Raw genomic sequence first — 15128 nt, forward strand, 5'->3', positions numbered from 1 at the left:
GAGAGCAGAAAAACAGGACAAAAATGGAGGGAAACTAAATCTGACCCAGCGCAAGGATTGAGTAGTTGCACAGTTCAGTGACAACAGATAAGAAGGAAAACAGTTAGTGACCACACCTCCCCATTCAAACTAACAAAAATAAAATGTAAAGACCTGCAGTCACTACTGATCTTAACTGAAGTTAGTTTCCAGACATCTGGCTAAAGCCCATGATGGGATAGCACAGCTGTGTGTCTCATAGGGCTATTACAGCAGCTTCAGCCCAAGAGCTCCAGGAATAATCCAGGAAAAAAAATAAAAGCACTTGAATTTGGAGCAATTTTCTGTCACAGAGATTTTTATAGCTGACCTGTGCAAACAGCATTTCATCCTAAATAAATTCCCCATGAGAAAAGAGGCCAGAATCATAACATTCAATCAATACAGTGATCTTCAAGATTAAATCTGTGGTATTCTAGATCTCCCTTTTGTGTAGGTGATTCATTGTACTTCATCTTGAACTGATTAAAACATATTTTGGAAAGCATCAGGCAGGAACTGGGGCTTTACATCAGCAGAAACATGCTCGTCAGCACGGGCAACTCCTCAGTTTAAAGCAGCAGCAACACAGAAAAAAGTTAGATGGGGAAAGAAGGTGATATGATCCCTTGGAGAATACGATTATGAAAAAGTGATCTTGCTTCTAGCCACCTAGGAATTACAAGATTTTCCTTGTATTTCAGCCTTCAAAACTCTTTCTAATTCAAAATCTCTACTATAATTTTATAAATGGAAATATAAACGTGTAAGAAGTCAGTTTCAGTGAGTCAAAGCAGAAGTAATTTCGCAAAACTGAAGTTAACACTGGGCAAACAGAGCTTGTTTTAAGTTTCTTGAAGCTATCTGCTCTCTTGATTTCATCCTTAAAATTTTTCCTATTATAGTTACTCAGGAACTTGAATTATTAGCACTATATATACTATGATTTAGAGGTATTACATACTATTGGGATATTAGTGGAACATGTAGAATCCTTGTGTTCCTCAGGCTTTAATTTTTCTAATTAACATCCTATCTTTTTTGAGTAGACTCTGAATTTATTCTTATGGCTACTGGTTGTCTTTCTTTCTCCTCTCTAGTTTGTATATAAAAAAAGAAAATGATAGGCTAGGGGTCAAATGGAAGGAGAGGAGGACCTCCCCTATCAGTGGACTGAGGGAAGGGCATAGGGGAGAAGAGGGAAGAAGGGTGGGATTGGGAGGAGACGATGTAGGGGGCCACAGCCGGGATACAAATTGAATAAATTGTAATAAATAATAATTTTTACAAAAACATGGTTGCTTTACACAGTTCAGCCACCAGATGGCAATGGCAGCCAATGAAAACCTATCTGAGTGACACCTCAAAAGCTGCTCTAACCAAGGATGCTTTTTTTACCTTCTGATGATTCATTTTTTTCTAAGGACTAAAATGTGAAATTTGCCAGGGTGAATAAGTATTCTTCTTTAAATGGGCTTTGTTTTCATGAAAATTTCAAATGTAAGCTAAGAATTACCCACGACACCATATAATTCCCTTTCAAATACATACACGTGCATACAGGTATGGTGACCCACCATCAATATTTATTAGTCTGCAGTCAGTCAATCCTCTTTCATCTCTTTTTTGGGAATTTAAATCTCTTATCTTCCTTTCATATTATCACAAATAATTTGCAGTATTTCTTGCTATCAATCTGGTGATAATTTATTTTTCTGAGTAATGGAGTCACAAAAGTGTTTATGTATATCTACATTTTACATTAATGCATTGCATAGTTGCATGCATCTTTCAATTATTAAATGATATCATTATGAATTCTGAAATGTGCTTGAATAAATTGTCAAGATGTTGTTACTATTTATATGTGAAGTTATGGTAATGGTCTCACTGCATTGTAATGGAGAATTTTAAGCTACTATTTGATGACATTTTAGCACTAATATTACTGCAGAAATGCTGCTTTATAAAAAGCCACAAGCCTGAAAGAGCTTTGCAAATGGTGTGCTCCTGATCAATTTGACATGCAGCAAGGTCTGTTACAATTCAGCAATGAGTTGCTGCTTAGCAGTATGATAGGAGATACACAACACAAGGACGTGTGCTCTGCATGCATGGGTCACCATATTTACTGTAACAACATGACAAAGTACACTTAATCATGCAGGAACAAGACACAGCACTAGACAGACCACAGGACACTACACTAGTCATGTGCCATAGATATTGTCACCTACTTGTCAATAGAGCCCACCATGTAGTAAACCATTGGAAACCAACAGATTGCATCCAGAAAATGCATATCTGGCCTATGTAGCAGATGGGTTACAAAATGAAACACAGTGTCACAACAGGGGCAGCACTTCTAGGGAAGGGAAGCAAGTTCATTTAGTTTGCATTTCCAAAACCAAAACAAGATACATCCTACATTGCCCTTTTGCTTAAGAATATATTGGCACTTCTTATGAGCCATATAATACACCAAGAACTGTGAATTATAAATCAGAAATATTATGGCATAATTTTGAAAAATATTGAATTACTACTATTAATTAGCACTTAATGATCATGGATTAGTTCAGTTACCTAATGCAGAAGAGACTTTGACAATGGAAGAGCAAATGGTTTTTATTCTCTCAGATGACCTCAAGCACTACAAATGCCTCTAGAGTAGTCAAATGCTTGAGTATCAAGAATGCTTTGTCTAAGAAATGGATATAATCACCCCATACTCCACATCTCCATGTGTCAAGTATGTAGTCTATTTAGGCATGGAAAAACTGTGTTACATAAAGTTACACTGACACTATTTCACCTTTAACTTTACTTTCTTACCCAAGGTACATCATTGAACAAATGTTCATGACAACTGAAATCTTTACTTCTAAGAACAGCAAAGGAAAGACCCATAGACTTCAAACTTGCTTGCAAATCACTTAATAGATTACAACCACTTTATAGCCTTTAATTCATGCATGCATTCAATTGGCATATTCAGACCCAAACATTATTCAGTGAACTTTGGAATGTATTATCTTATATTTTAAAAAGGAATCAATCAGTTTATAAATGCATATACAAAAATCACAAAAATGTACTGTTTTATTCTAAAGAAAAAATTACTGGTTGCACCCAGGAACCAGAACTGGAGAATATTACAGAGAGGCAATATTTACTTTGAATGTTGACACGTGAGTAGGAATTTGGCAAGTACAAGAGAGGAGGGAAATTCCAGGTCAAGGTAACAGGAGCACTGTAATTTCCCAGATGCTGATCCCTAGTTGAATTAGTTCTTTTCCTATTTTCTCCCTGTTTATTTCCTTCCTATCTCTTTTTTTAATTTTTATTTAATATTTTATTTTTTATTAATTACACTTTATTCACTTTGTATCCCCCCATAAGCACCTCCTTCCTCCCCTCCTGGTCCCACCTTCTCTCCCCTTTCTTCAAGCATGCCCCTCCCCAAGTCCTATCTCTTTAAAAGGAAAGAGTTCAATACAGTAATGTATTTTAAAAAAACTTTCAAATTATGGTACTGTTAAAATTTTGACTAAACTCCTTCGGGTGTTAAATTTCTTTGTAATAGTGAAAGGACCAGCACTATTACATTGTATTAATCTACTATGATTCAGTTTTGAAAATCCTGCATTATTTAATTCATAAATCATATTCACTTTTTATAACCATTTCTAGTTTATTTTACATATAACATTGGTATGTATTTCTTTAGATAACTTGTGGGCATGAGTTTTACCAAGATCTGAAGCATCTACAGAGTGGATATTATTGGCAGTCTTTAACTATCTTTAAAGCTCTCAAACAATAACCTAACATATATATTTGCAGGATTTAGGACAGAGATTTATGACTGGTAGAGATAACAAACTGTAATTGTAAAAAAACAATGCCTTTTTAAAGAAAGTTCCTGAATTTTAATTATGATGTATTTAGAACATATATTTAAAATGAGCAAGAAATTTTCCAAATTCTTAGAATTTGCTTTTAAATAGAGATAGCACTATTCCTATTTATCTGACTTCAGCTATCTCAGGGATAATCAAGTCCCCTAACCTCTGAAAACACATACTCCTGATGAGACAAAAGGCTCTCTCTGGTTTAAAAGAAACTAGAGTTATAAAGAAACAGACAACTTTGCATTCATATATTTTATAACTGTTCGCCTATCTGAGTTGACAACATCAGTTATGACACAAGGCTGCTTACTAATTGAGTAACACATAATTGGACAATTTTCCTACTCATTGGGAGACAGTGTGAATTGCCAAGCATAACTTTATATTGAGAAACATTACTGTGAAAATAAACACATAGAACACTCATAACAAATATGTCCCTTATTATGATGCACATTCAAAGTACAATGAAAAAGTTTAATATAGATTAAAAGTATTAATAAAGCATAATAAAATATATACATTTTTCTGGCTGTCAAATAGAAAAGCCTAACTGTTCTATTAGAAATCAAAATAAGAAAACATGGTAAAGAGATCAAGTGATTCATCTGTAAATTTCATAAAAATTTTACTATCTAAAAATAAATATGAAAGTTATTTATACAAACTATGATTTTTGTATAAACCAAGTTTTTTATACATAATGAAATTTGTTTTTCTATCTAAGAGACAATGATATGTCAAGGAAGTAGATGCACCTCAGAAAAAATTCATAGACCACAGCCAAACAAAACAGGCAAATTAGCTGGTTATACACGAAATAAAATGTCAAAAAAAGTACAAAGCATCCAGTCTTATTAAATAGAAATAAATGCGCAGCACATCCCTTAATTGCAGCTTTACCTAGGAGGCTAATGGGAGCAATGGCTGTAAATATAAAGCCTCAAATCTTTATTACTCTCTCACAACAATACTGTAGATATTTTCAAATACCAAGTGGCTCAACATTGCTAGACAGTGGGAATGTTCACAAATTTCATGGATTTGCAAAATTCAAGAGCACCTTTTCTGTCATATTAAATTAATAAGCACGATATTTTTTATTTCAACTTCAAGAAAAGAAAGTAATATACTTTTATGAGCAAAGTTTATTTCACCAATATTTTACAGCTACCTTTAAGTAGTCTATTTATTCTTTTAATTGTTTCATCAGGTACTGGAGAGATGGCTCAGCAGTTGAGAGCACAGGCTATGCTGGCAGAGAACCTGATGACTCCCAGCTCTGCTAGTACCCATTGGGCAGCTCACAGAACTGGGAACTCTCCCCAACCAGGAAATCTATAACTCCAGTTCCGGGGGATCCAGCCCCCCTTCTCTCCTTTGTAGGCACAAGTTAGACAAATGTTGCATAGACAAGCATGCAGGCAAAATCAGGAATACCTACAGTCGTTTGTTTGTTTGTTTAATGTACAGTTAAGCTAGGGTGTCTCACATGCTAGGCAAGCACTCTCCCACTGAGCTACATCTCCAGACTGTTTTCTTATCATCTGGGTTGTTATGTAAGACGTTTAGTTAAATGAAATAGTAACAATGTTCCATTTTTAATAGGACAAGAAAATCTAGCATTTCCCGGCTGTCACATATGTCATCTCTTGCGTTACTATATTACATCCATTATCTAAGTCGGAGAATAACTTCAATTTTCTTACCATTTTCAAATTAAAAAAAAAAAATGAGATGAGGTTGCAAGAAAAAAAAATATGGTCCAGGCGGCTCTAGAGGTTAAGCTTAGATCTCATCTCAATTCTGTCTGAAACAAAAGTGTATATTTCTATAGGATAAGGGGGTTGCTTTATCATATATTTTAGAAATTTATTTTAAAAAGCTTAAATGTTTAGGTGCTATATGCAAAGAGTTCAATGGATTTAATAAATGATCAGTGTAAAAATGAACAGCACTACCATGGACCTGGTCCTTGTTTGTCTAACTTTGGGTAATATGTTCCAGCTTCGACTTCCAGCTAAATTTCAGCTAGACAACCTTTAAGGTAGAGGCAGTAATGAAAATATTTGAAATCATTCTAGCACCACAAACAAAGGAGAACAGATGGTTAATCAATCAGAATTGTCACTACTCTGATGAACTGTAGAAAGATCAGAGTTGGTCTGATGTGCCACAGGAAAGATGTTTTCACTGTGCCAGACTTTCACTTGATTACCATTGAAATGTGCAAGTCTTTCTATGTAACAATATTCTGAACATCTAGTTCCCCCTATTATGTGTTGGAAAGATAAGCTGGCTTTACACTTTAATACTTCATATTCATGACACTTCTGTTTTTGTTATATGGAATTAATTTGTCTTTTTGATTAATTTATCTCAGTAACCATTCCCTTATTGTTAGTGTCACTACTGCTCATTTAAACATGGGCAAACTCTCAAAATCAAACAATAATTCCTGAAGTATATGTAAATATGATTGGAAGCTTTCTTAGAGCTTGGATATATTTTAAGGAGAAGAAAACCCATCATTTTCTGTAGTTGGGTACAAAGCATTGCAGGAGAAAACAATTTCACAGTAATAGGCATCTCATTGCTTCAAAGTGGGGGGGAAGGATTTCATAAACTTTCCAGGAGCATTGTTTTTGGAGTTCAGTTTTGAATTGCTCATTCTTCATCAAAGGAACTGAAGACAAGTAAAAATGTTAGATGTCACTTTTGAGACATACATAGGAAAATAAAGATTTTTATCATGTCCTTGTTACTTGGTAAATAAATTGAAATAATCATAGTGTATATAGCAAAATAAAGTAATCATGCTAAACCTAAGTAACACTATACTCAACAGGAATCACCCAACAATGGCATCACGTGGACATTTATGATCCAAAGTGTCAGCAATTGTTAAGGGTGATATATTTTCAATGGATAAATATTGGGAGTTAAGACAAACTAGATTGTTACCCTTAAAACTAATTGCAAATGACATATTTTTCATCTATTTGTAATAAAATCTATGAGTTAGGTAAAATCATACAGAGGGCAGAACGATGAGCTAGTTGTTGCATAGTTGGCCTTCATCCTACATTTGACCTTGGGAACTTTACCTGGATGTCATTACATCTTTAGCTCTGCTTCATACCATTGATATCGAAAGTATATTCAAGTGTTTAAATTAAATGTAAGCATTTAGATCGTAAACCCCTTGAGAACATCTCTCTGGTACTGTGATTTCTATGTGATATGAATATATAAAATGTAAAATAAAAATTTAAATGTTGAGTATGATGACTTGTAGTGAATTTTCAACATTCAGTACTATTATAAACCATGGAATAAAAAGAACACTAACCATAAGAGTAATCTTTATGGTTTCATTCAGATAGGATATTAGTGAAAAAAGGTATATACACTTACAGAGAAAGAGTGGCCTGACAGTAATCCAGAGAAGGGGAGCTTTCAGATGTTTTGTGTGATTAATCACATTCGGGAATTAAGACTAGGTAAGGAATCACGGGACTATATAATCTCAATGAACAAACCAATCTTCTAGGAATCAAAAATGTTAGCTACTTTTTATTCAAAATCAAACAGAATGGGATGGCTTATGTTTGATACGATAGTGAAGTAAACTATAAGAAATGACTGAGTTAAAGTTACTTTACAAGACTTAAGATTAAAAATGAGGAGTATACCTCTGTTTCATAAGCCAAACATCACTCCTAAATTTGGAGAAAATTAATATTTTTTGGAGGGTTAGGCAAGAGTTATGAATCAAAACCCCAAATTTTATATTGAAATAATGTGAGGAAGAGGACAGATCAGGCTGGCCTGAGCACTGTCAGAGGAGCCTTTGAACACAGTCTCACTCCCTTCTTTTGAGGGTTCTTCCTTCTTTATCTCCGTAACTGGGGGCTTTAACTGTGTCAGTTTGATCTACTCATTCACAATGCGAATACTTTATGACAGTCTGGAAATGTCCTTCTTAAATTGTAGTATTGACCAATAGCCCAAACTGAGCATTTGACTTCTTCAACTGAAGTGTCTGTGGTATCAGCTTAGCTACTCTGCAGCTTCCCCACAGAGAACATCCAGAATTCAGTGCACTTGGCAATCCCTCTCTTGTTATGGCCGTCCTGTACCTTGACTGTCACACTACTGGGGCGTGTTTTCATTTACTTCTTCTAACACTGCACTCATGACAACAAATTTATTCACAGTTACAGCGAAGGGCACTGTAACTTTAACATAAAATGGTTTCGGGCCATTTTATTCTGGAGCCTATGCATACTTCTGTAGGATTTCCAAAACAATTAGTTAACAAAATATGTCAGCCTAAAATTTTCCAGACATAAGCATATGATACAGCATAACTTGTGTTTTGTTATGGTATATGAACATTAGCATAAATAAAACACACAATGATATTCCATGGTATAACAGAAAGGCAGATCAATAAATGCATCTCTGATAATAAAGAGTGAAAGAACAAAACTGTCCAGCTTTGGCAGGTGTCTTCCAGGCTTGTTAATTAAATTGAAGAAATTTGCAATAGATAATTCAGTGGCTTCTTTCTACTGGTCCTATGAGTAGATGACCATTTGCATATTAATTTCAAATAAAAGTCTCCAATGGTATTTAACTAGTATTGATGAAACATGATCATAATCAATAATGATTTGCATCACAGCATAGACTCTTCTCCCAATGACTTGCGACCATAATATAAATGATCGAAAGTAAAATCAGTAAATTATTTTAATGTGCAGTAAAATTAAAAGCTCTGTCTGTTTGTGTATCTTAAAATATACTTACGGGTTATCCAATAGCAGAACTATGGGATTTAATTCTTTCTTTGGTCTATAATAAGCCCTGAGAGGTACAATAAAATTATATAATCCATTTCCAGCTGTTTCAGCTGCAACTATAATTAGTTTATTTTTGAATCCATAGGCTTTTGCATCTTCGTAGTAGTTATGCTGGCAACTCTAGAGAAGAAAAATTATAAAAAAAATTGCATTTTTATATTCAATTAAAATTTTGTGAAATAATTTAGAATATATGGTTACATAAAATTTATTTTACTAATTCTCTAACAGATTGGTACATAGTTACATTTGTCTTTGCCCAGTCCTCCAACTTGTAGGAAATAAAATTGTGATGAATAGCTAAAAGGAGTGGTAAATACACAACTTGATGCTGAAAGAAGGCTGTGTGTGTACTGGTTGCTCTGCCAGTTAGAGTTGTTATTGTACAGCCACATAGTATCTGTTTTGTTATAGCATAGACATATGACTTTCATCTCCAAAATATGTTGATGTTATAATTGAGAAGTCTCAGGGATATTTCCAGTCCTCAGTACTTAAAGTGATGCAATAAAAAAATAAAAATAAATAAATAAAAACAAAGTAAAACAGAAAAAAGAAAAGGAAAACTGAGTTGCTTAAGTGCGCAGCAGGGTAAAAGCATAAAAAACAATACTCAAGGAAGAAAGCATGGCACTTGACTAGAACTTATCACAGAGGTTGAATGAGAACAAATTTTTGGAAAAACTGTTACTATCCCTGAGAGGTTGGACTCAGAATAAACTAATTAACATTATTCTATCAAAACAATTTTCAAGCTAAATTATCCACATGCCTAACGGCAGCAGTAGTTTTTTTCTCCACCATTTTATGTCTTCTTATTTACCTGGGTTGATTTTAGTTAGTTCTCTGTGTATTAATTACCTATGAAACACCCTGTGCCATTATTCCTTAATTAAATTATTTTTAAAATGGTGAAATGAAGGACATAGAATAAAAATGACAAAAACAATTAGACTTACAAAGACTACTGATTTTGCTGTTACTAGATTCAGAAAATAATGTTCAAAATGTTTGAAGAAATAAGAGGAAATACTTAAAGAATTAACAAAATCTTATTTGATATCCAAGGCAGCTGTTTAAACATACTATATTTATTCCTGTATATCCTCTTAAATTGAGCAATGTAACCCAAGAGTTAATTCAGGGCTGAAGTTATACGTTAGTGGTAAAGTACTTTCTGAGTGTGTCTGAAACACCAAGTTCAATTTCCAATACTTAAAAAAAAGTAACAAATTTAATGCCTCTGAAGGAATCAACTGCAGATCAGAGATGAGAATATTGTCATAAATGCAAAGCACAGGGCAAAAGTGAAAAGCTAGAAGCTAAAATAGAAGTCACAATTAGAAAGGAATCTATTCAACTAAATATGGGTTGAGGATTTTCTAGAACTGGCCAAGCCACAAAACCTCAGAAAAGTCAGTGGATCCTAATCTTGAGTAAACATAATTGCATAGTATATACATTATTATGAAAACATAGAGCAGCCAAGACTACAGGACCCCAGACAGCCATAGAAAAAAGAGTGACTAGCTACAATGAATAACAATAAGAATGATAGATATTTACAGTAACCAGAAGAACAGAGGCACAGAAGACAGAAATGGTTGTGGAATTGAAAAACCAAGGAAACCATCCTTCTAGGATGAAGGTAAAAGGAACCCAAGGGAAAATACAATGGGAAAAAAAAATAAATAAATCACAATCACCAAATCTCATTTGCAGAACTTCAAACAGCTGAAAAGGAGGCAGTAGGAAAAATGATGCAGAAAAGTAGAAGAAAATATCTAAAGAAAGAGAACAGCAAAGAATAGGGGCAAAAGTCTTCATAGGATGCAGTGTGGAGTATTTTTAGTCCTGATATACAAAGTTTACAGTCATATAAAGCCATATGGAGAAATAAGAACACTAAAAATGGAGTTAGAGAATACTTATGGGCTAATGTTTAGAATAATTTGAACTTCACCATCCATGAAATGTCACAAGGTAATAAAACTACATGGTTTATGAAGACAGAAAAGGGACATAGTTATTAAGAAAATCCAAGAATACAATGTGAAGGTAGTTTTGAGAAACCTTGACCAGAAGAGTCAGCTGGCCCTGGGACAGAAAGACAATTTCATACCAATTCACATATTTAATGACACAGTAGATGCAACTAATTAATGCCATCTCTTAACCCCAAAGTAAACATCCATTTTTTAGAGCCGACCCTATCATATCATTCTAATGTTTATGGAATAACCAATAAACTCTTCTATAACCATGAATCGATAAAACTGCATAATTTTTCTTTATTAGTGTAGCAAAAGACTGTTAATAAACTGCTTTTAAAAGTCCACATCTGTCCCCATAATCCACTTCTTGAAGAGCTGAGGCTTACTATGACAACTAGATTAGTTGCTTCAAGATGATTCAGTTTGACTCTCTTGGTTTCCTGCTCTCCCCCTACACTATTTTTTTTTTTTTAAAGAAGTGAGTGCTTTAGAATGAGTCCAGGAATCATGATTCCTAAATATATATTTTATGTGAAGAATCTTCTTTAAGGAAAACATCAAAAATACTATAACTGAAAAAGAAACATGGCTTATAAAAATGTAGTTAAAGAGTCAATTCATGTGATTAACATTGAAAATTAACACATGTTAATTAAGCAACCCAGCAAAAGCTGACCAGAATATCAATATCAAGTGTTTAAAAATCAAAGAAAAAAAAAAAAAAGAAAGAAAAAAGCAACCCACCAAAATAAGTCCTTAAGAAATAAAATTCCTGATGTCAATGAAAGGACATGGAATACTTGAGCAAGAAAAAGTTGGACTGGCCAACTTCAGAGAGGTAAAGCTTGGAGATTGCCTCCAAGCTTTCATTCATTCATTCTTTTCATTAATTTCATCTATTCTTTCATTCTCATTCAAGAGCAGCAGCAGACAACATTTGTAACAAAGAAAACAAGAATATTATCAAAATGAAGGGAAACCAGACTCAGTAATCAACTGCCCTAAGTTAAACAAACAACACCTTCTAAGAATACTACGGAATTCATAGCATCAAGATGTGCAGAAATAAATAGCAAGCAGAGATTGAGGGAATGTCCACCGATGTCTCACCCAAACTGTGACCCACCCATCAGGAAGAGCAAACCTCTGACAATATATTAACAATATTCTGCTATGCTCAAAAACAGGAGCCTAACATAGCTGTTCTCTAAGAGGCTCCACCAAGCAGTGGCTCGAAACAGATGCTGAGACTCAGCAAAATATTGGGTGAAGCATAGGAAGTCTTGTGGAAAAGTGAGAGGAAGGCTGGAAGGACCTAACGGTGCCAGGAGTTCCACAAGAAGACCACCATAGCCAGCTAACCAGAGACCAGAGGGGCTTATGGAGACTGAAGCACCAACCAAGGACCAAGCAATGACTGGACTTAGGCCCCCTACACACATGCACCAGATGGGCAACTCAGGCTTCATGTTGGTTCCTTAGTAAGGGGCTCAGAGGCAGTCTTTGACATGTACTCTGTTGCCTGTTTTCTGATCACTCTTCCTTGAAGGGCTGCCTCTCTGGGCCACAGGAGCAACAGGGAGGAGAAGAGGGAGGGGGTTAAAAAATCATGTTCATTTTACAGATAAGTGAAGTGAACATTTTTTTGTGATTTTCTCAAGTTACGCAGGCTGTGAAAGGGTGGTGGCATTATAATTTTAACCCCAAATAAAGAGTAAAAGAAAAAAAAAATGAATGTTTAGGATGCAAGGCACACTTAAATCCCTTTAAGGTGTATAAAGTTTCACTTTAACCTGTTTCCTCCTTCCTCAGATGGATAAAAATCTAAGAAAAAGGCAAAAATGTTCACATTCTCAGACTGTTCTGTTTTGAGCCAATTCTTTAAGGCATTCAGGCAGAAAAAGAGGACTGCATAAAATAACATGGGAATGAGATATGAGGCAAGACACAAGGTTGTTTATTAAAACATAGATTAGATATGCCTCCAAAATACAAATGGTAATGAACCAATAACCAAGAAGTGGTTTAAGAGCCTTGGGCCTCTATCTTCCCTTTTAAAAACACAACTGACTAATTAACTAAATAAATTGAAGGAGAAAGCATTTGTGTGGATTTTAGTGAGGGCAAAAAGTAAAACTGACCACTTTGCATAATCAAGTTTATATGTAATAACATCCTTTCAATGCATTATAGTTAGATACTACAAAATTACCATATATGTGCAATAGCGAATGCTATCATTTTCTTATTAGAGAATATAGCATCAATAAGAAGGCATTACCTTGTCTAATCTTAAGCAGCAAAAGGGCACTTTTTCTTGAAGTAGGTGACAAAAAGTTGGCGAACTTCCTATGTATGGAGAGTAAGGTGGGTAGCCTTTGGCATAGCTGAAAAGTGATAGGAAATGTTACCCCTGGAGTAGTCATGGAAAGCCAGAACCCTCATTTATGATCCAGATCTATTGCATGATTAAGTTAGGATTAGCTATTCCATTATTCCATCACACTATTAAAAATCACATCATTTAAGAAATGTGAGGCAAATTATGATAAAGTGACTCACTATAAAGTTTTGGGAACTATATTACTTAGTTGAAACTATTTCCTGCCATGTAAAAATTATGTGAATTTTGACTCCTCCACTCGTGACGGCAGCATCAGTGGAACACAGCTGTTCACACTCATGTTGAACCGAGTAAGGGGGAATTTGTGTTTGATTCAGCTGGAGGGATAAGTGAGAACCATGAGAACCATAAATATGTCTTTGTTGTTTTCTCCAGAAAATATTTCCCAACCATCATCCTTGGAGTCATAAACATGTGTCCATGACAAATAGTGATAGTACACATTTTTTATTTATAACATAGAGTATAACATATAATATAGAGTATTATAACATACTCTATAGTTTTTGGCTGTATCAACATGTGTTAGCCATGCACACATAGCTAAAGAAGAACAAGTAACTTAATTAGTTAAAAGCAGAATTTTTCTTGGAAGTGTTCTTAAAACATTATAAAAGACATTTAGTTTGTTTACAGACACCTGCACATTTTGGCTACATCCATTTGGTACATGGAGCTTATAAAAGGCAGAAGCATAAATGTTAATGAGCAAATAAAAGGAAATTACTCAAAGCAATATTTTCTCATCCAAAAGGGAAGCTCCTGGGTTTTGCTAACTTTTCTTGAAACACCATGAACTGAAGAATTTATTGAAACTATATTCTAGACACTATTGGTCTAGAATTGGTTGGGAGGTGAGACTGAGCACATTTTATAAATTTAGAGGCCTACAACCATCACCTCTACCTTATCATCAACTTAATTTTTCTAGTAAAAAATTCTTTCTACCTCTTCATGCTTTAGAAATCTTAAAAAAAAAAAAAAAAAAAACAACAAAAAACAGAATCGCATTCACACTTGAAAACATCACTTCCTACAAGGATGTTTGCCCAGTCTGTTGCTGTTCCCATCCTATATTCTACAAATACACTTGCGTATTTGGACCACAGAATACTTTGAGACAGGATTTTGTCTAAAAGTACATTGACATTTTCTGAAACAAATAACAATTGTGGATGGACTTAAAGTGATTTTCCTGAGTTTCAATGACAGCTCAGTTTCAGTTTAATAAAACTTTAAATGAATTTATATGAAAATTATTATGAGACATGATCAGCGATGACTATACTGTCCCAGGAACAGGATTTGTAATGTCTAATGGCATTGGTCGCTGAGCAAAAAACATAGCAGTAACACTTTTCTCCATAATTATATAATGCAATGAGGGGCATTCATAAATAATTTAAACATAGGAAAATTGTGGTCAGATTGCTTATTTGTAAACAAGTATTATTTGTAAACAAGTAATCTGAGTAGTCAATATTGTGGACTACTGTTCTTTCAGCTTTCTTATGCCAGCAGGTGTGGAAAATAACATATGTAAATGCCTCGATAGGCTTAAATGTGATGACTGCTACACAGTTAGGTACTAAAAAAGAATGGAATCTTAGTAAAGGAAGAATATGTATATCTTTCTATGTCTAACTATTGCTAGCTTCCAAATAAAAATGAATGCTAACAGTCGAAATGCAAAATCACTTAATGGAGAAGTCTGACTATGTAATTAGATAAACTGTTGAACTTCATGAACATTAATCTTGCTTGTCGAGTTGACAGGCTTTAGAATCACTTGCAAAATATACTTCTAGGTGAGGATGCTTTCACATAAGTCTAACGGATGCAGAAAGACCCATCACAAATTTGGGTAGTATCATCTCAGGGAGTTGGACCATAGACTTAACAAAAAGAAGAAAGTAGGTTGGGTACCAAT

General features: G+C 34.4%; 1 protein-coding gene across 3 annotated transcripts in view; it reads right to left on the minus strand.

The window, feature by feature from the left end:
• The window catches only part of Kcnt2 (potassium sodium-activated channel subfamily T member 2), a 377298-nt gene that overhangs the window by 79039 nt on the left and 283131 nt on the right, over positions 1-15128 (minus strand). For 2 of the 3 annotated variants that reach the window (XM_055624693.1, XM_055624692.1), the window contains 2 exons: positions 13076-13181; positions 8748-8920 (listed from right to left, as the gene is read on the minus strand). In XM_055624693.1, coding sequence (XP_055480668.1) covers positions 8748-8920; positions 13076-13181 — 279 coding nt within the window. Of the gene's footprint in view, positions 1-2255; positions 2328-8747; positions 8921-13075; positions 13182-15128 lie in introns of all 3 variants that reach the window. The other variant, XM_055624691.1, reaches the window with a different exon arrangement.

This window comes from Psammomys obesus, unplaced genomic scaffold (assembly GCF_907164565.1).
Source record: "Psammomys obesus unplaced genomic scaffold, mPsaObe1.curated_primary_1811, whole genome shotgun sequence".
Taxonomy (NCBI): domain Eukaryota; kingdom Metazoa; phylum Chordata; class Mammalia; order Rodentia; family Muridae; genus Psammomys; species Psammomys obesus.